The sequence below is a fragment of the Netta rufina genome (assembly GCF_964035555.1).
Source record: "Netta rufina genome assembly, chromosome: 28".
In the NCBI taxonomy this organism is placed as follows: Eukaryota; Metazoa; Chordata; class Aves; order Anseriformes; family Anatidae; genus Netta; species Netta rufina.
Window position 1 is genome coordinate 1,534,473 of NC_140152.1, and position 19,884 is coordinate 1,554,356.

Sequence of the window (19,884 nt, forward strand, 5' to 3'; positions counted from 1 at the left end):
GGGGCCGGGGCGCTGCGGGCTGCGAGGAGGAGCCGTGCCCGGCCGGAGTTGGCCTTTGCTGGGGGGGGGCGGGGGGGGGGCGAGCTTTTATTTTTCCTAAGGCGCAGCCCGGCCTCCAGCTCAGCCTCTCCAGATTTATTTATTTATTTTTATCGGTTTTTTTTTTTTTTTAATTTTTTATTTCGAGACCGATTTTTTTTTCTTTTTTTTTTTCTTTTTTTTTTTCCGAAACACAGATTTTTCCCCTCGCCTTCCAAAAATAACCGCCGCTCCCCCGCACCCCCCTTCTTCCCCCCAACCCCCCCGCACCTCCCTCGACCTTCCTCCTCCTCCTCCTCCTCCTCCTCCTCCTTCCCCCCCCCCGGGAAGGTCGCGGCGCATGAGGCCGGGCTGGGCGCGGGCACCGCGCTCCCGCCGCCCTCCCCCCGGAGCCTCCCCGAGCCTCCCCCCGGAGTCCCCCCGGAGGCAGCGGCCGGCCCGGCCCCGGAGGCGCTGAGGCCGGAGGATGGAGCCCGAGCGAGGCTGAGCGCCCGCCGGGGGGGGGGGACACTTTGCCCGGTGGCCTCGAAGGGACGGGAGCGGGGAGGTTGTGCTCACCACCCGCCGTCATTTGATTTTTTTTTTTTTTCCTTTTTTTCAATTATTTTCCCCGGCGATTTTTTTTTTTTTTTTTTTTTCCCCTCGGTGGAAAACACACGTTTTAGACCAAAAAAAAAAAAAAATTACCAAAAAAAAAAAAAAAGCAACAACAACAACAACAACAACAAAAAAAAAGCCAAGCAACCACCAACCAACCAAGCGCCAACCAGCCCCAACCACCCTCCTTTGCTTTGCTCTCCGCAGCAACTTGGAAGCCCGTTAATTGCACTTGGCGATGGTAGGTCCCACGGCACTTTCATTTTCTCTTTACTTTCCTCTTCCCCCCCCCCCTCCCCAACCCTCCCCGCGCGTGTGCGTGCACCCACGAGCAAAACTTGGCTGCCGTGGGGCGGGGGGGGGGGGGGGCGCGATGGGGCGTGGGGAGGGGGTTTGGAGACGAGGGGGGAAAAGGGGGGGGGAGCGCGGGGATGGGGCCGCCGCCTCTCCGCCCCCTGCCCACCCCTTCCCCGAGGGGTCCGGCCGGGGGGAGCCGCCCGACGGGGAGGTCGTCGGTGTGAAGGGGGGGTGGTGGGGGGGGGCAGGGAGGCCGGGGGGGGGCTGGGAGGGAGCCGAAAATGGCCGCGGAGAAAGGGGCGGAGAGGCCGCGGCGCCGTGAACTTGGCCGTGACGCCCCCAGCGGGGTCGCGCTCGAGTCGACGGGGAGGGAGGGGGGGGGCGTGGTGGGGGGGGTGGGGGGGGTGTGTGTCTGTGCCCCCCCCCCCAGTACTGCGTTGTCCCCGCTTCGCCGCCCGGTGGGACAGAGAAGGGGGGGTTGGGGGGGGGTGAGGGGGGGGGTTAGGGGGGGTTGGGGAGGTTTAGGGGGATTTGGGGGGGTTTAGGGGGATTTGGGGGGGGGAGGCTGAGGCTGGCTGTAGAGGCCGGGGGGGGGCGTTGGGGATGGGGGGGGGGAAAGTGGGGAAAAGTGGGGGAGGATGAGGGGAAGGGGGGAAATTAAAGGGGAAAAATAAAGGGGGTGGAAAGGGGGGGGTTGAGGAGGGGAGTTAAGGGGGGAATAGGGAAAATTGAGGGGGATGAAGGGGGGCGAGGAGGGCAAATTGGGGGAATGGAGGGAGAAAATCAGGAGGAGGATGAAGGGGGAAATGAGGTGAAGTAAGGGGAAAAAATGAGGCGAGTTAAGGGGAAAAAAAATGAGGCGAATTAAGGGGAAAGGGTAAGGCAAGATACGGGAAAATAGGAAAATAGAAATGAAGGGGGGGAAATTAAAAAATGAAAGGGGGGAAATAAAAAATAAATGGGAAAATGAAAGATGAAGAGGGAAAATTGAAAAATGAAGAGGGAAAAATGAAAAATGAAGGGGGAAAATGAAAAATGAAGGGGGAAAAATAAAAAATGAAGGGGGAAAAATAAAAAATGAAGGGGGAAAAATAAAAAATAAAGGGGGGAAAATGAAAAATGAAGGGGGAAAATTAAAAATAAAGGGGGAGAAATAAAAGATAAAGGGGGAAAAATTAAAGGAGCCCAGGAGGGGCAGCAAGGCTCCGGGAGGACGCGCGGAGGGGACCGGCCCCGCGGCAGCGCGCCCGGGGCGTGCTCCGGAGCCAGGCAAAGTTGCGAGCGGCCCCGAGCGGCGCGGGGGCGCGCTCCCGGCGGCGGAGGCCGGAGCCTTCCCCCGGCTCCGCGGCCCCGGGCCGGGCCGGGCGGTGCCGTCGGAGCTCCGGAGCGGCGGCCGGGGTCGGGAGGCGGAGCGGGGGGGGGGTGTTTGGGGGGGGGGGGGCGAGGCCGCGGGCAGCCCCCGGCCGCCGTCCCCCGCGGGGCCGAGCCGCGGCTGGCGCAGGCAGGGGCCGGGGATTCCCTTTGTGTCGCCGTGCGCGGCCCGCTGCCGCTCTCGCTCTCTAATTAGCCTTGATTAAAGCCTCCCCCGGCCCGCGCCGCCGGCTCTGCGGCGACAACTTCGCGGCTCCGACTTCGCCGGGCTCCGCCTGGGGGGGGGGTTGTGCATAGGGGGCTGCGCGGAGAAAGGGGGGGGGCGCAGCGAGGTGGGGTGCGGGTGTCCCCCCCCCACCATCCCCAAAAAATGCCCGCCTGGACCCCCCCCCCCCCCGGCCGCTGCCCACAAGTTGCCCGTGAACGTGCAGGGTTTTTTTTTTTAGGGGTGTTTCATTCCCTTCGCCGTCTTCTGGCTCCGTCCAAAAAAAAAAATAAATAAATGCGATAATGGTAATAAAAGCGCAAGGAAAGGGAAAGCGACCCAAATCCGCCAGGGCGCGGGGGGGGGGGGGGGCTCGCAGCCCCGCCGAGGAGTGGGGGGGGGGGGCGCTCCCCGGCTCTCCCCGTGCCCCGCAGCGCCTCGGCCCTGCGAGCCAAAGGGGGTTCCTACATCTTTAAATGGGATGTAATATTTTGGGATGGGCTTTTTTCATCACGTCACTTCATTCCTCGCTCCTTTTTTTTTTTTTTTTTTTTTTTTCCTTCTTCTTTTTTTTTTTTCTTTTTTTTTTTTTTCATTTTCTCATTCTTTCTTTCCTCCCTCGCTCCGGTGCCCGTGTCTCGGATGGAGCCGCTTCCCCTCTAACTTCCCCGCTCGCCGCTGCCCGCCTGCAGGCTGGGCGCGGATCGCCCCCCCCACCCCCCACCCCTCCTCGCGCCCCCCCGGGCGAAGATGAGCCTTTTGCTGCTTTAAAACGCTAAAAAAAAAAAAAAAAAAAAAAAAAAGGCAAAAGCTAAATCAACCCCCCCCCTCCAAAAAAAAAAAAAAAAAAAAAAAGCGCTTTATTTTCGAGGGGGGAAAACATTTTTGCTTTTTATTTGATCTTTTTTATTTTTTGTTTTTGTTTTTTGTTTTTTTTTGGAAGTTGGACCCTTTTTATTTCCTCCTCGGCCCCCCCTCCCGCGGGGCCGCCCCCCCCTGCCCGGCCGCCCCCCCCCGGGCCCCGCAGAGCCGCGCCGGAGGAGAGAGAGAGAAAAAACGCCCGGACTGCTCCAGCCTCCGAAATGACTCAGTAACTTTTACGCCTCGAGTCTCAGCCCTGCAATTAGCCACTTTCCCAGCACGGCTCGGGATGTATTCGTCTCCTCTCTGCCTGACCCAGGTAACCGGCCCCGCGCCCCCCCAGCCCCCCCCTCCCCAAAAACCTCATAGCGCAAAAGGCTTTTTCCAGGTGCCGCGCAAAAAAAGAAAAAATTAGCAGCCCCCCCCCCACCCCCCCCCACCCCTCCATAAAAATAATCCTGGCAGCCAAAGGGCGGCTTGGGGCTGCACGGGGTGCTCGGAGGAGCTGTGCTTCACTCTTGCTTCCCCCCCCCCTCCTTCCCGCCGCCTATTTTTGGGTGTTTTTTGGGTGTCTCTGGTGCTTTTGGGGTTTTTCTGCCTCTGCTTTCACTTGGGGCTCGGGGGGGGGGAGGAAGGTCGCGCTGTGGTTTGTTGCGCTGCGCCCGGAGGTGGGTGGTGTGGGGAAGCCGCTGGGTTTCGGGTCCGGGGGGGACCCGGTGGGGTGCAGCAGGTCGGCAGCTCGGTCAGGGTGGTGGCGGGGGGGTCCAGGGCTGCGGGCTCGGTGTTGCCCGCGCCGCCTCTTTGATAGCGTGAAACTTTTTCCTTCTCGCCCCCCCCCTCCACCCTCCAAGCGCGGCTGCACATGTTCGTGGGGTGCAAGGAAGGTGCCGGGGGGTGCAACAAGGAAAGGCCGAGGTGGGCATGGGGGGGGGGGCACGGGGGTTTTCTCCAAAACCCTCCAAATTTGGGACAACCCGCAAGCGGGCCGTGCCGCGCGCCCGCTCGCGGGCACGAGGGCGGCGGGGCCGCGCAGGGCGGGATATGGGGGCCCCCCCACACCACCGCCACCGCCGCCCCCCCCTGCTCCCCATCCCAACCCGGGGCCACCCCCACGTGCTCGCGGGGCCCTCGAGGGGCAGCGCTGACCCCGCTGCACATGGGGCCGGCGGTGGCACCGCGGGCGATGCCGACGTGGCCCAGTGGCGCACGGGGGGTGGCCGCCGCGGGGGCCTTGCGGCGGGCGAGGGGCTCCCCGAAATCGTACGGGGCTGGGGCGTTCGCGGCCACCCTTCTGCCTGTGCTCTGTCCCTTATCGATCGCTGATATTTATTTGATTATCGAGCAGGCAGCCGGGCCCCGCCATGTAACCTCTTCCCTGCTGGCAGCCACCCGTGCGCAGGGTCCGGCCTCGTGCCGCCCTCCCCGCCCCGCCGCCGCGCCCTACGAGCGCTCTGCTGTTCTTTATTTATTTATTTATTATTTTTTTGAGTGGGGGGGGTGTTGCTGGTGCCAGCCCCCTCCTCACCACCTCCTACCCCCCCCACCCATGCCCGCGCCATGGGCTCGCCACGCTGAGCGCAGCCCCTCCTTGCAGATCTCATCCCCGCGCCGGGCATGGGCAGGATCCGGCCCCACCTTGGGGCATTGGCAGTGGGGGGGGGACAGGGAATGGGGTTTGTGGTGTGTGTGTGTCCTCCCCCCGCTGAACCCTGCACCCTGCCCAAGGCTGGGCATCGCCGGCACCGCACGTGCCGCGGGGGGAGTCGGGGCAGCCGGGGGCTGCCGTGGCCAGGGGCTGGCACGGGCATGGCGCGGGTGGGCAGAGCTGGTGCTGAGCGGGTGACCCCGGTGCTGGAGCTCCCAGCTGTGGGCTTGGCTTGGCAAGGGCAGCACCTCGACCCGTCGTCTTCCTTTGCAGTTTTCTTATTCTTTTTTTTTTTTTTTTCCTTTTTTTTCCCCCTTTCTTTCTTGTTCTTTTTTCTATTCTTTGTTATTGTTATTATTTTATTTTATATTTTCTTTTCTTTTTTATTCTTTTCTTTTTCTTTTCTGTTTTTTTTTTTTCTTTCTTTCTTTCTCTTTTCCCTCTCTTTTCTGTTATCTCCTTTCTCTTTTCCTTTCTCCTTTCTCTTTTTTTTTCCCTCCTCTCCCTTTTTTCTCCTCTCTCCTCTCTCTTTCTTTTCCTCACCCCTTTCTCTCTCACCTTTTCTCTCTTTCTCCTTCCCCCCCCCACCGGTCTCGGTGTTTCCCAGGGCTCCAGCCGCCCCCCTGCCATTCCCACCCGCTCGGCAGAGCCCGATTTTGCCAGCGAAGGGCGCGGGGCCGAGGTGGGAATGGCACGGTCGGGGCTCCGGGAGCCTCCCGCTCGCAGCACCGCGCCGTTCCCAGCGGATCGGGGAAGGGGGGGCCACGTTCCCAACCCCCTGCCCCGCCGCCTTCGCGTCGGGGAGGCTGCAGCTCCCCTCTGCCCTAGCGTAGCCTCCGCTTGAATCCGGCCCAGATGGGATCAGACGTCGTCTGCACCTACCGGATCCGGCCCCCGCCGCCCCCCCCGGCCCCGCCGTGCCAGAGCCAAGCCATTCCCATCCCACTCGCTCGGCGGGGAGGCTCTCCCGGGCTCGGGGAGCTGCGGATGGTGATGTGGATACATTGGAACGTGCGCGGGACCCGCCCTGCCTCTGGCTTCGCGCATCTCCCCTCCGACATCGCCGCCGGCTCCCCGAATCCCTCGAGCCCCCCAGGCCCTTGGTGGCCTCTCGCAGCCCAGCTTGGGCAGCTCCGAGCCCGGCCACAGCCGGCCCGAGCCCCGGATTCGCAGCCCGATGAGGCCAGAATGAGCCTTGGCAAGGGCAGCAGCAGCGACGTGCTCCTGGCTGGGGCCACGGGCGAGCGTCCCGCGGCGAGGAGGGTGACTCGGTGCCCACTCAGCTGTCTGTCCCCGCTGCGGGACTTCCTCCCCATCCCCCAGCTCACCTCTGTCCCCTCTCAGGGACCGGGCAGGAAACCAAGACGGAGCTGCCCAGATTAGCAGGGAAGCGGCACCGGCATCACGGCCAAGGGCTCCGCGTGCGAGGGCCTCTCCCTGCCCCCAGGGAGCGGGGTCTGGCTGTTGGTACCCCAAAATAGCCCCAGCACTGCGGACCCGCCGCCATCCCCGTGCACCCCGTGGGGCTCCCGGTTGAGCCGTTGGGGCGATCCCTGCGTGGGGAGGGATTTACCCAAGTGCTCGGGGAGATTTCCAGGTCTGACGGCTGCTGCAATGCTCCCGCTCGTTTCCTCACCTCGTGCTTTCCTGCTTTCCTCCAGCCCGTCTGCAGCACCCCGAGCCTGACCCCCCCCAAGCACCCCGAGCTCAGGAGCAAGGTGGGGACATCAGCCCCGGGGCAGCGGTGGGATCTGGGTGCCGCGGCGCGGTGTGGGGGCTTGTTCAGCCTCCCCCCGCCGCGCTCCGCCTGAGCCCCTCTCCCCTGCTCCGGGCCCCAGCGCCACGTTTTGCACAGATGCATCCTCGCAGCCCCGTTTTGGCACGGGGAGCGGGACGAGGGCCGTGGGCCCGCACCCCGCAGCAGCACAAACCCCACCGGGTGCCGCCCTCAGGACCGTGGACGTGGGGGCCCCGTGGTGCCGCACCGCGAGAGGCGTCATGGCCACGTGGCCGTGGCTTTTCCTCGTGGTTTCACCCCCCGTCCCATGTGGCCACAGCACCGGCACCGCTCCCGGTCCCCATAGCACGGGGGGGGCCTGCACAGTGCCCAGCCGCTGCCACCTGCTTGGGCACGTGGCCACCGAGGGGAGCCAGCCCCCCCGGGCACCTCGCACCGGGGCCTTCCCTAAAAGTCCCTTGGAAAACCTTCCAAGGGCAGGTGGTGGCCCCGTGCCTGGCCCTGCTGGGGCTTTTTGGGATTGCTGGGCGAGAGGGGAGTGCGGTGCAGCTGGTGCCGGGGGCTCACCCCTCCGCCAGTAGCTCCGGCAAACTGGTTTCCAGCCGGGAGCTCAGATCGGCTGCCAAAGCATAGGAGCAGCTCGCCGGGAACGGCGCTGGGAGAGAGGGAAGGTTGCAACACACTTTCAATTCTCCCATCTGCTGAGCATTGTTTGGGAAAAACAATGAGGCCGTTCTTTAAATGCAACCTTCGGGAGAGCCTGGCTTTCCCCGCGAGGCGCCCGCCGTGCTGTGCCCGCCCCGGCCGTGCCCGGGACCTCGCCGCTTCTGCCCTCTCTAATTTTAAATCCCCAGATGGTAAAAATAGATCCCTTTTTAAGAGCGATTTATGAACCCAGCCGCGAGCAGAACAGGAGGACGCAGGGCACTGGTGCGGGCAGGATGAGGCCCTTACTGCTGCGCCAGCCTCCGCGGCATCACCTTGAACTTGGCCGGGGCTGTGCACAATAAATTAGCCGTCCTCCTCCTGCACACCGAGGCGCCCGGCGATAATTCACCCTTCCCGGCAGCTCCGCTCGTCCCTTCTCCCCCGCCGCTTCCTCGAGGAGCCCAAAGCGTGCCCAGCGCCGCAGCCACGCGCACGCTTGTGCAGGGAGCCTGGAGAAACAAAGCCTGACCCGTTCATCTTCGAGCGAGCGGGGAATTGCTCCGTTTGTTGCCTTCTTTCTCCCCGAGTCCGGGCAGGCTGGGGAAGGATGCTGGGAGCTGTAGTCTGAGCCCTCCAGCCTTGACCCGGCGGCTTTTTCTAGCTTGTGGGAGTCGTTGCAGCGTGGCCAGGGTGCGGGCAGAGCCGAGCTGGCCGCGTGCCCTCGGTTCCCCTTGGCACAGCGCGGCGAAGGGCGTGCGCTGCGGCCCCTCGCTCCCCGGGGAGCGGCCGTGCTGGCCGGGCAGCCCCGGCGCGGATGCCACGGTGGCGGTGAGGGATTCGCGGTGTGCGAGGGTTTTGTTTTCCTGGCCTGAGCTGGGTGCAGCGGGGGGGGAGTCGGGGCTCCGAGCTCTGCATTCAGGCCCTGTTGTACGGCCCTGGGCTCAGCTGATGGCTGTGCAGAGCGTGGTGCAGGCACTTGTGTGTGGGGCTCGGACCCCTGCAGTCGGGCTGGGGCTCTGCCAGCAAGAGGAAGCCGGGAGGTCCCTGGGCGCCTGGCACCCTCCTCTCCACGTTAGACACCCATCGTGCACCGGCCACGGTGACATTTGGCATCCACTCACCATTTGCCTGGGTTTTGCACGCAAGCAGAAAAAGGGGCACGGTGTCCCCTGCCTGTGTGATGATGGAGAGGGGTCCCTGCACGCTGGGGATGGCCCTGGGGACAGGGACAGCGTGCCCTGCCTGCCCGCCTGCCTTCCCTGCCCTACACCACCCATGCCAACCTTCCCCGTGCCTGGCCCCTGAGGCTTGGTGCCCGTGCCACTGCACGGCTCCCAGGGAGGAGCAGAGCTGCGGGGACAGGGACTGGGACAAACAGAGCTGTGGGGACGGGGATGGCGGCTGCAACAGGGTCCCTTGTTGGCGGGGGAGAAGGAGGGCTGGGGGGGAGGCAAAACAGCTCCGTGCAAGGCTGGCTCGCTGCCTGCCGCCCCCGTCCGTGCTGCGGCTCTTCCTGCACGGGGATGGACGTGACGGCGCGCCTGAGTGGTGCTGAGCACCGCTGAGGGGGCTGAGCGCTTGGGGAGGCAAGGGGTATCTGTGTGCCCCACCCCTGTGCCCAGGCTGTTGGGGGGGTAAGGGCAGGTCCCCGGGTATGTGAGCAGCACGAGGGTGCAATTTGCACCTTGGGGACCCTCAGGGTGGGGATTTCTCCTGCGGCACCCCGGGGTGCGCCGGGCAGGTCGGGGCAGGGCGGAGGAGCCCGCGCGCTGCCCAAAGGCGTCGGGGAGCAGCTGGGGCCTCGACGGCTGCTCGGCTTTGTTGGGTAGGGCCAGCGCCGCGTGGCATCACCGGTGACATCCCCACAATGTGGCCGGGGGGGGACCGACACCGAGCCAGTGCTGAGGGGTGCACAGCATCACGGCAGGGTGGTGCCCAGCGCCAAACCTTTGTGGGGTCGGGTACCAGAGCGTTTTGGAGGGTTTGGATGCCCCAAATTAGCACCAGCAAGAGCCTGAGCTCCCCTGGGGAGGGAAGGCGGAGGAATGGGGATGCAGGGGGTGCCCACGGGCATCCCGCTGCCGGGTCCCAGCTTGCAGCAGGCGCGCGGCCGGGCTCGCCATCCGTCACGTCGGCCCCGGGCAGGCATCCCCCGCGGCCGCGCCGTGCCGTGCCAGCTTGGCCAGCGCCCAGCGCCCTGCACCGCCGCCAAGGCCTGGCGCTTCCCAAGTCCTGGAGAGGAGCTGGGAAAGGATCCCGCTGCCCAGGTGCAGGGACCACGGGCCAGGCCGTGCCAAGGATTGATTTCTCGGTTAACTCGCCGCTGCTTTAAAAGCGCATTAATCCTGCCGTCACCTGCCAGCAGCCATCCATAATCAGCATTTTGGGCAAAATCCCCAGCTTCAGGCTGCTTTATGCTGGGCATTCCCCTCCCAGCCACCTTGTCCTGGCCAAGATGCCAGGAGGGGCCGGGCAGCGCTGCCTGGCACGGGAGCGCCAGGATCCGGCCCTCCTGCTGACCCCTCTTCCCCAGCTGCCTTTCAGGCCCCGGGAGTTTGTCCGAGTTCGTGGACTTTTTTTTTTTTTTTTTTTTTGCAAAAAGGGTTTTTATTGTGTTTCTTAAGACATTTTTGTTCTCCTTGCAAAGGGCCCCTGCATTCCCTTCGCGGAGAAAACGGTATTTGACCGGCCGTTGTCCAAAAAAAACCCCCAACATGTTTCTGATCACTAAAACCCAAGAAATATTTTTACTTTCAAAGGGAAAAAAAAAAAAAAAAAGAGAGAGAGAGAGAGAGAGGGAGAGAGAGAAATGTTGATTTTCCACCCAGACGTTTCCCCTTTCCCCGAAACGAGAGGCGCCGCTCCCCGCTCGCTCCCTCGGCGATGCCCCCGCGCCGGCGGCTCCCACCTTGCGGCAGCGCGGCGGCTGCCGGGGAGGATGGAGAGCGCTGGTGCTGTGCCAGCTCCCCCGGGAGCCACCCGGCACAGCCGGGCGCTGCATCCCACGGCTGCACGGCTGGAGCCGGGATCTGCCTTTCCTTCTTCCCCCCCCCCCAATCCTGCAGTCCCCTGGTTGCTGCCCTGCGACTCGGGAAAGTGAGACAGCGAGAGCCGTAACATGAGCCGCGCCGCGCTGCGAAATCTCCTTTAGTAACCTGTGCGCCAGGACAGGCGAGCGGCGCGGGGTGAATACAAATGAAGCCGCGCCGAGGAGAAAAGTGCAGAGTAAAGGGTTTTGGATGGAAATGGCATCGCAGGAGAAAGAGAAGCCGAGCGCGCGCGGATGCCGGAGCGTGTGCGTGCCCGCCGGCACGCGTGGGCATGCGAGGGTGCGCGCATGGGTGCGCACGTGTGGCACAGGGGGTGCAGCGGGGTGACCGTCACCCTGCAGCGGGGTCGGCGTGGCCGAGGGGAACCGCTCCTCTTCCTCCCCGAAACACACGCTGCGGATCAAAGGCTCTGGAGGGAGGAGAGACGGGGCCTGTGCGAGCAGAGCCCCTGGCTGCACGCCACCCCACCTTCCCGCTCCTCTCCCTGGAGAGTTTGTTAAACAAATTTCTCTAATTGCACAAGCCGAGGAGTTTGTCGTCGGAAAGAAAAAAAAAAAAAAAAAAAAAAAAAAGCTGGGGAAATTCCCCTCCGCTCGGCCACCCCTTCCCCGGCCCTGCGGCTGCAGACGCTTTGCAGGCATGCAGCACGTTTCTGCTCCGCGGGGAGGCTCCGACCCCGCTGCCGGGGTGTCCTCAGGTCACCCGGGGCTGCGCGGGGACGGCCCCCGCTCATCGGCTGCAGCACGGGCTGGGAGCCTGGGCCCTCGGCACCCAGCACCCCGCTGCCCCCCGGCTGCGGCCATCGCTTCGCGGAGCTCCCCCAGCGCACAGGGGGCTTTTGCGAGCTGCCCATGTGCAGCCTTTGAAATCGAAACCCGGCGGTGGAGCGAGCGTGTCAAGGGATAAAAGCTTCGGCTCTGCGACGGCTTTAATCTCTTTACCAGGTCTGGGCTCTGCCGGCGGCCGGACCAATAAGGGAAGGTGCGGGGCCGGGCACTGCCGGGCTCCCGGTTAGGTCATTGCTATAGATAGCCTGCAGCACCCTACATGTGCAGGATCCGAGCGTCGCCTCGGCCAGCTCCGCCAGCAGCCCTGCAGGGCTCCCCGAAATGAGCAGAGCCACGGGGAACGCATCGGGCACCGCGCTGGTGCTGCCGGGGATCCTGCGCCCATGGGCGTGCACAGCCCTGCTGCAGGGTCCTGCACCGCTGGGTTCCTGGGGCCACTTTTCCTTTTGTTTCGTACCACGTTTCCTTATGCAGATACTCTCGAGCAAAAGCCACGCTGGGGGCTGCGGCAGACATCCCTGCAGCAGGGTGCTGAGGGCACCCATGGGTGCTGTGCAAAACCCCGCTGCCCCGCGCGCCAGGAACGGGTGCAGGCAGCCTTGGTTGTAGGATGGGGCCACGCATCCCCCTCCACCCAGCTCCTCTGGGAGCACAAAGCTGGGGCTTTGCCCCCCGCAACCCCACAGCCCCGTGCGTGGCCCCGCTCCCCACGGCGGGTGCTGGCACCGACGGCCCCGGGTGCCCCGCGGGTGCCTGGAGCCACACGGGGCGGCGCGCCGGAGTGCCGGGGTGGCTGGGGAAGGCGTTGTCGATGCGGGCACTAAAAATAGAGTCATACTGGGATCTTAATGGGACTTTGTGGGAAACCTGGAAACATTTTCTCATCCCTGTAAATGAGTCCAGATGCATTAGCGATGACTGCATCGCATCCTGAGGTACCGCCGGAGGAAACCGGGACGCACTCACGAGCCTCCTCGCCTTGCGGTGGTGAATTGGGCAGGCAGGGAACTCGCCGGCGGCACCGCCGTGGCCTCGCCGTGTCCTGCTCGGGGTCGGTGCAGGGGCTGGGTGCTGCGGGAAGCCCAGCGCCAGCAGGATGGGTGCGCTGCCTTCCCCTGGGCTTCTGCACCACACGGCGCTGAGTGCCCAGCACGTGGGCGCACACGTGCGGCGGGGAGCGTGCAAGCTTGCACGCCTGCCTGTGCTGGTAGCGGCTGTGCGATGACGTGCCCCCTCACCTTGGGGTTCCCAAAGCCCCCGCGTGGGGTGGGCAAGGTGACACGTGGGGACGCCAGCCCGTGCCACCCCAGTCCCAGGGTGCTTGGAGGCACCGCGCTGCTGCGGCTGGCAGCACTGCTCCCAGCGGACACCCGACATGCCCCGCGCCGCGGAACCCGGCCCACGTGGGGTTTCCATCCGTTCCCCTTGGGCACTGGACCTGGTGGCGGGGACCTTGGCTCCCGAAGTGCCCGGCCCCGCTCGGGGACCTTGGACTCCTGCGAGCGATGGCTCCTGGCGGCCTTGCTGGGCTCGGGGCCAGGCTGGGCAGGTGGCCCAGGGCCGGTGGCTCGTGGGCTCCACGTCACGAGGCAGGCTGGCACTGCCGGCTCGGCGGTGTGGCAGTGTCACTTAGTGGTGACAGCGGTGTCCCAGGAGGCAAGGACCCGTCGGTGCCAGGGATGTGCCTGGCTGTGCTTGCCGTGCTGAGCTGACCGCCCTCGGGCCACGCCGTCCCTTCGGGGATCCTCTCAGTGTCCGTGGGAGAGCCGTGCCCCCACCTCGGTGCCTCAGTTTCCCCACCTCCACAGGCAGCGTCCGCCTTGCGAGGCAAACTCTTGTGCCCCAAACACCGTGGCAGCCCTGTCCCCAGGCTGCTGGCCAGCGTCCCCAGCCCGCGGGATGACACGCAGGAGCTGAAGCTGAGCACGGCCAGATGGGACGCAGGCGATGGGGGGGGCACGGGGGGGCCGTGAACTCTTCACCGCGGCCAAATCCTCCTGCGAGGTCGCCGGCTGCGCCACAAAAGGCCGGGGTTATTTTTAAACAGTGACTTGCTGCCAGCCCACGGGGCTGGATTTGCAGGGGGGTGGGACGACACAATGCCACCATCCCAGCCATGGGCACCCTGGGGGGGGGGGACAGTGCTGGGCTGGGTCGGTTGCAGCCACGGGGGCAGTTTTGGGGTGCCGTGTGCCTGTCTGTGCGGCTTCTGCGCTCCCGTTGCGTGGGTTGTGCTGCCCAATTCAGGGGTCCCGGACCCTCTGGTGACCCCCCCTGCACTGCAGGTACCCCCCAGGTGGGAGTTGCCCCCCCCAAGCCCCCTTTGCACCCCCCCACCTTTAATGGTGCCGGAGGGCAGAGGAATTAATCCCCCTCGGAAAGGCCAGGACGGAGCAAGCAGGGCTAAAAATACGTCAGGAGGGAAATAAAACCTCCTGCGTCAGGGGCTAAAGCCGGGCTCAGAGCCCTGGGCTCGACCTGTGCTGCCCGGGGGGGGGCACAGGGGATGCTGGGGGGGCTGGCACGGCTCCCTCACCCCAACACGTGTTCCCCTGCACCACGCTGCCAGCCCCGGGGCCTCTCCTCTGCCTCAGTTTCCCTCTGCGCAGGCGGCGGTGCCAGCTCAGGCTGAGAGCTGCCACCATCCTGGTGACACATCCCAGGTGCCACCGGGGGAATTGGGGTGGAGGGGGGGCTCCTGCACTGTCCCGGCTGACGCAGGGCCGGGCGGAGGAGCTGGCAGGGCCGGGGCTTGCTGGCAACCTTTTTTTTTTCCAGTTCCATAAAACATTTCCCTTCCTCGCAGCCCCAGGGGGGGTCGGCCGGGAAGCCACGTGGCTCCAGCACTGCCGGCTGCGGGGCACCTCTTGGGGCTGGGGGACATCTTCTTGGCCCTTTCCCCCTACCCAGTGCTGCTTCCCGGGCCCCTGTGGGCACCGTGCCTCAGTTTCCCCATTCCCATCCTTGGGGGCAGGCTGGGTCGCCCCGGGCAGGCGGCTGAGCCGTCGGCTCCTGCACCCCGAGGGGAACGGGGGCACCTGGGGAAACGGCGGCGCGGGGCGAGCTGAGCACGTCGGCACGTCCGCAGGGAGGCAGAGAGCGGCCTCAGGTGCCCCCCCACCACATTCCCCTCCCCAGCTCCCTCCTGGCTCTGTCCCCGGGGCACCCTTGCCCCATCCCTGCACCCTGCACCCTGCTCTTTCCCGCTCGGGGAGGACTGAGCGAGGTTGGGGTGGTGCCGGCGGCGAGGGCGCACACGGGGAGACCGGAGGCAGGGTGGGGCTGGGGGCGCACGCTGCACCCACGGGTGCCCCTCACCCCCAGGATGCAGGGCTGATGGGGAGGGAGCTCAAAACCCCCACCAGCCCCTCCGTCCTGGGGAGACCCCCCCCAAAGCCGCAGCCCACCTGGGCCTCCCTCGGCTTCCCCGCGGTGCTGCCTCCCTGGGGAGGGCTGCGCAAGCTGGCGCCGGCCCAGGCAGCGCTGGCACCTGAGCCCCGGGCTGCAAAGAGAGCTGCTTTTCTTCCTGCTGTTTTCCAAAGCAACTGGCAAGTTCGCTGCCTGCCGCGGCCTCCCGTGACCCGGGGAAGCCGCCTCGGCGAGCTCCCGGCTGCCGCTCGCAGCCCCGCGCCACCTGCGCCGGCATCGCCTCCCGCCCCGGCACGTAGGCGCGGGCGGGCACCGGCACCGCTCGGGGGCTGCCGCAGCCTGGGGGGGCCAGGAGGGGGGTGGCAGGGCTGGGGTGTGCAGGGTTCAAAGGAGGCAGCGGGGTGTTTTGGGGTGGTGGCGGGGTGTTTTGGGGCACTGGCGGTGGCGCGCACAGGGCTGGGGCGCGCGCTGGGTGCGGTAGTTATCCAGGCTGCAGCATCCCGGGCTGATCCTGCCAGGCGCTGAGCACCGAGGTGGTTACTGAAGGAGGAGAGCCTCTCTCTGCCCGTGTACCCGTTGTGGCTGAGCCTCTTTCTGCATCCATCCCACCCTCCGAACGGGGTGGCCACGGCCAGACCCCGCTTTGGGTACGGTCCAGCCCTTGAGCCCCGACATTTTCAGCTGCAGGGAGAAAGGCAGCGGGGCTCTGTGATGGGGAGCTGCTGGGAGGTGGCACCGTGCCCTGCCCGGGGCCCTGGCGTGGGCTGCGAGGGGTTTTGCAAGCATGGGGCTGGGTCGTCCCCACCCCGACTAAGGGGGAGCTGGGGACAGCGGGGCCGTCACAGCCTGTTCTGCCCCACGGCACCTCCATGGACGGTGCGCGCGGGGGGTGGCGGCACAGCTCGTACCATCCCTGGGAGCGCTGGCTGCCACCGTGCGCCTGTCCCCCACCTGGGGTGGCACCAAGGGGCTCGGAGTGGCACCCTGGGACTACACATGGAGGAGCTGGAGGGGGCTCGGACCACGTGTAGGACCTGCTGTGCGCCCACTCGTGTTCCCTGCTGTCCCTTGTGGGGTACCTGCGGGGTGCAGCGGTGCAGGGACATCCCTCCTCCATCCTGGCTTGGTCTGCGCTCCCCAGGAGGGTGCCCATCCCCGCAGCCCCTGCAGGTGAGACAGGGCTGATTTCGGGGTGCACCCCAAGGTGCCACCATGGGGACCCCCCATCTGGGCCATTTCGGGGTCCACACCACAGGGACAGGGATGGCCAAGGAGTGGGGACAGCGCGTCCAATCCCTCCTCTCCCACTGGCCCCGCTCGGTGAATGCTTCCAACCTTTGTCTCTAGCCCCTGTTTGTTTTTTATGGCATTTTTGGGTGGCGTTCCTTCATGTGGCAGCGGGGCCACACGCTCAGAGCCGTGTTGCCTGGCGTGCCTCAGTTTCCCTCCCGGCCACGCACCTGCGCCGACAGCGCCGCGAGGCCTCGCCAGGACGTGCAGAGCCGGCCGGGAAGCTCGGCCACACCGTGCCGGAGAGCAGCAAAAATTATGAATAAGCTCTTGTTAATAAATACTTTATGATGAATCCAAATAGATTTCCTCCTCTGGAGCAATTATTGTAAAATGGGCTCTAATATGTTGCAGGGACGGCCCCGAGAAAGGTTGGGTGCATTTCAGGGACTAAGTGCCTTCCTTCAATACCCTCTAATGAGCACTTTGAAATCATTTGCATCTGTCTCGGCAACAGGTCTCATTACCAGGTTAACTTATTACCGAGAGCCGTTTCTGCGAACAGTTAATAAGCGGCTACCGGAGGCTCTGCGCGTACGAGTGGGGGCTGCGGGAGCGCACACCGCCCGCGCCCACGGCGTCCGCGTGCTGGGGAGCGGGGAAACCGAGCCCGACAGCGGGGAGCATCTCCTGGTCTGTGCCGGGGATTTGCATAGAAGTCAGGCTCGGGATTTTCGGGGTGAGGGGAGAGCGTGGTGCATCCCCCCGGCTCGTCCCGAGCGCGGCGGGTCCCCGCGGGGCAGGCGGGCACGGCGCGGAGCACCCAGCGTGCCAGCCCCTGCCCGGGCTCGTCCGGCCCCGGGGATCGGGAGCTGGCAGGAGCGGAGACCGTCGGAGCCGGCAGCATTTTTGAGGTGTGTGGTTGGCTGGCGGAGAGGCTGAGCATCCTTTAATAAAATAAACGCTGTGTGGTCTCCGCAGGGCCGAGATGCCGCGAGGGCGCCCCGCACCTCTCCGCACCCGCGGCGCGATCGGCTTCCCGCTGCCCCCAGGGCTGGGGGTCACACCGGTGGGGAGCAAAACCCACGGCCGAGGTGACCGTCCGTCCCGTCCCGTCCGTCCCGTCCCATCCCATCCCGTTCCCCTCCTCCTCCCCCATGAAAACTGCTCGGGAATTTCCTGAGGAAACGTTTTTTCATTGGAAAATTCAGGCTGCCTCGCAGAGCCCGACCTGTTTGGACAAGGCGCTCATGCAAAGGAGCCTTGGAGGCTCGGCCAGCCCGTGCCACGGAGCCCGATGCCGCAGTGCCCGGTGCCGCAGTGCCCCATGCCAGGGTGCCCGATGCCACGGTGCCCGTGCCGCGATGCTTGGCGTGCAGTGGAGGAATTGCCCACCCTGGCTGTGTGCAGGAGGGGCTGCTCACCCCTGTGCCATCCCCAGCAGGTCCCCTTCTGTCCCCAGGTGGAAGGCACCCACCACGGCCACGCAGCCGGGGTGCAGAGCCACAAGGACAGGCAGGAGCATGGGGAGAGGCAGCGCCCCGGCTGTGCCCCCCCAGGCTGCGGGAGCTGATCCCAGCACGGCGTGCCCAGCGCCTCGCAGAGCATCCGTTTGTCCTTCCCCTCCCTGCCCCACGGCAGGACGGACACTGGGACGCAGACGGGGTTAGCCCGTGCCTCAGTTTCCCCTCCCAGACCGACCTCCCCCAGCCCAGAAGGGCAGCACGGAGGGGGCCGGGTGCCAGCAGCACCCCGACATGGGCGGCTCCACCCCGGGTCGCGGGGCTTTACAAGCCCGGGCTGGAAGGGGCCCAAGAACAGGCTCTGCTGCCAGATTCCCGGCCGGAAATGCCCCGAGAACAGTCTTGTCTGTGGTATTGCAGCATGTCATGTCTCTGCTTCCCAGCCCAGCAAATGAAAAACAACAGGAGGAAAAGTTAACCAGCCCCTTGCCGGCGCTGCGCCGTGCTGCGGGTGCCGGGGATGGGTGGGTTGGGGGGGAGGGGGGGCACGGGTGCTTTTTTCGGGGGGTGCAGCACCGTGATGGAGAGCGTTATGGGGCTGGCAGCGCTGGGGACAAGCAGGCAGAAAGCGCTTCCTGCCACCACGTCCCATGGCAAAGCTTGGGGTGGACCCGACCGGCATCACCCGGGGTGGGGGACACCCATGCGCGGTGCCTGCAGGCACGGGGACAGTCCCCAGCCCTGCTGATGTCCCCTGGGCTGGGGGACAAGCAGGAGCAGCAGGGACCTAGGAGACCACGGCTGCAACTGTGGTGTCCCCGAGCCGTCCCCTGCCACCTCCGTGCCCGGCTTTGGGGCCGCGGCTCCCTGCTGGGCAGGCAGCGAGCCCCCTCCGGCTGTCCCCGTGCCCCCGGCTGGCCTCGCCTGGCCCCGCTAAAGCGGCTTAGCGCGGTGCCGCATCTCCGCGCGGGATAAGCCGGGCGGGAGGGAAAGTTGGCCAGGGGCTGATCGGCTTTGGGTTCGGCTCCCGGCTCGCCGTAATCCTGCTGTGGTGCCCGTGGGGGCAAGGGGGGGGCACAGCTCCGGGGGCCCCAAGGGCGGTGGGGTGGCCGCTCGTCCCGTGGCCTCGTGGCGAGGGCGAGCAGCACCCGAGGCGCTGCCTCCACGGTCCCTGTGCGGTGTCCCCGGGGTGTCACTGCCCACCGCGAGGGGACAGCGGCGTGGTGCCCTCCGGCCGGCCCTGCCACCGGCTGCCCGGGGAGGGTGGCGGGGCCAGGGTCTGGCAGCAATTTGTAGGGCTCGCCCGAATAACCGGCCACCAAGGAAGATCAGCCGCCCACCGCCCCGGCCAAGTATTGTTTTTGGAACTCGCTGCTTCTTTTTTCGGCTCCTGTCTTACTTTTCTTTGACCTTCTTCCCTGATTTAAGACACATGCCCAGCCCTTGCCCAGCTGCACTGAATTAGCGGCTGCTGCTGGGGAGGGAACCAGACCCTGCGGCCGTGTGGGGCTGTGGACGCCCCGGGAGCAGCCGGCAGGGACGGCTCTGTGGGCAGGATGAGTCCCCTGGGCAGGGATGGATCCCATGGGCAGGATGAGATCCCATGGGCAGGATGGATCCCATGGGCAGGATGAGATCCCATGGGCAGGATGAGATCCCATGGGCAGGATGGATCCCATGGGCAGGATGGATCCCATGGGCAGGATGAGATCCCATGGGCAGGATGGATCCCCGGGGTTGGGGTGGGTCCCTGCAGGCAGGGTGGGTCCACGTGGCAGAGCTATCCCCCAGCAAGGATGGGTCCCCGTGGTCAGGATGTGTCCCCCAGTAAGGATGGGTCCTTCTGGGCTGTGAGGGGACACCCGCCGGTGTCACAGCTCCGGCGATGCTGCTGGGGTCGGTGGGAGATAAAACGGGTCTGGAGTGGGGGCCTTCAGCTTCCAGGCGGTGCTGTGCTGGGAAATTTTGGGGTCTGTGCTTGAGGGAACTTCTGGGGATTGGTGGAGCCGTGCTGGTCGTTACTGGGATCTGTGCAAGGGGACCAGCAGGGTCTGGGATCCAGGGGGGGACATCAGGGTCTGTGCTGGGGGCTGTGAGCGGGGCCTGTGCGGGGCTGCTCTGGGGCTGTGCTGGGGCTGGGGCCGTGTGGGAGCCCCAGCAGGGACGGTTGGTGCCGGGAGGGGACAGCGGGGTCGCCTGGGGACAGGGCTGCTTTGGCACGGCACCGCTGTCTGCAGCCTGCAGCGGGGGCTCTGTCCTTGCACCGATCCTGCCCAGGCGTGGGTCCCTCTCCCTGCAGCCCCCCCGGCCGTGTTCCCAACCCCCCAGCCCAGGCGTGGGGCTGTGGCGTGGTGCTGGGCTCCGTCCCGCAGTGAGGGGCCCCGCGGGCCAAACCCTGCCCTCGGGGACGCGCGTTGTTGCTTCCGCCCCGGCTGTGCACCACGGGGCTGCTTCGCCCTCGCCCTGCCCTCAGCTGTGCCGCCACGATCCGGCTGGGGGAGGGAGTGAGAAAACGAGGGAAAAAAAAAGGCTTTTGGAAGGCTTGGAGCTATGGTGGCGGGCAGGCGGAGGCCAGTTTGCACC

At 65.5% G+C, this 19,884-nt stretch overlaps 1 protein-coding gene across 4 annotated transcripts in view; it reads left to right on the forward strand.

Moving 5' to 3' along the window:
• Nucleotides 1-19,884, forward strand: part of NFIC (nuclear factor I C) — a 43,626-nt gene continuing 23,742 nt past the window's right edge. Inside the window, exon 1 of one of the 4 annotated variants that reach the window (XM_084302672.1) lies at nt 1-877. In XM_084302672.1, coding sequence (XP_084158798.1) covers nt 875-877 — 3 coding nt within the window. In that variant the 5' untranslated portion in view covers nt 1-874. Of the gene's footprint in view, nt 878-3,368; nt 3,690-19,884 lie in introns of those variants that run through there. The other 3 variants (XM_084302671.1, XM_084302673.1, XM_084302674.1) reach the window with 3 other exon arrangements.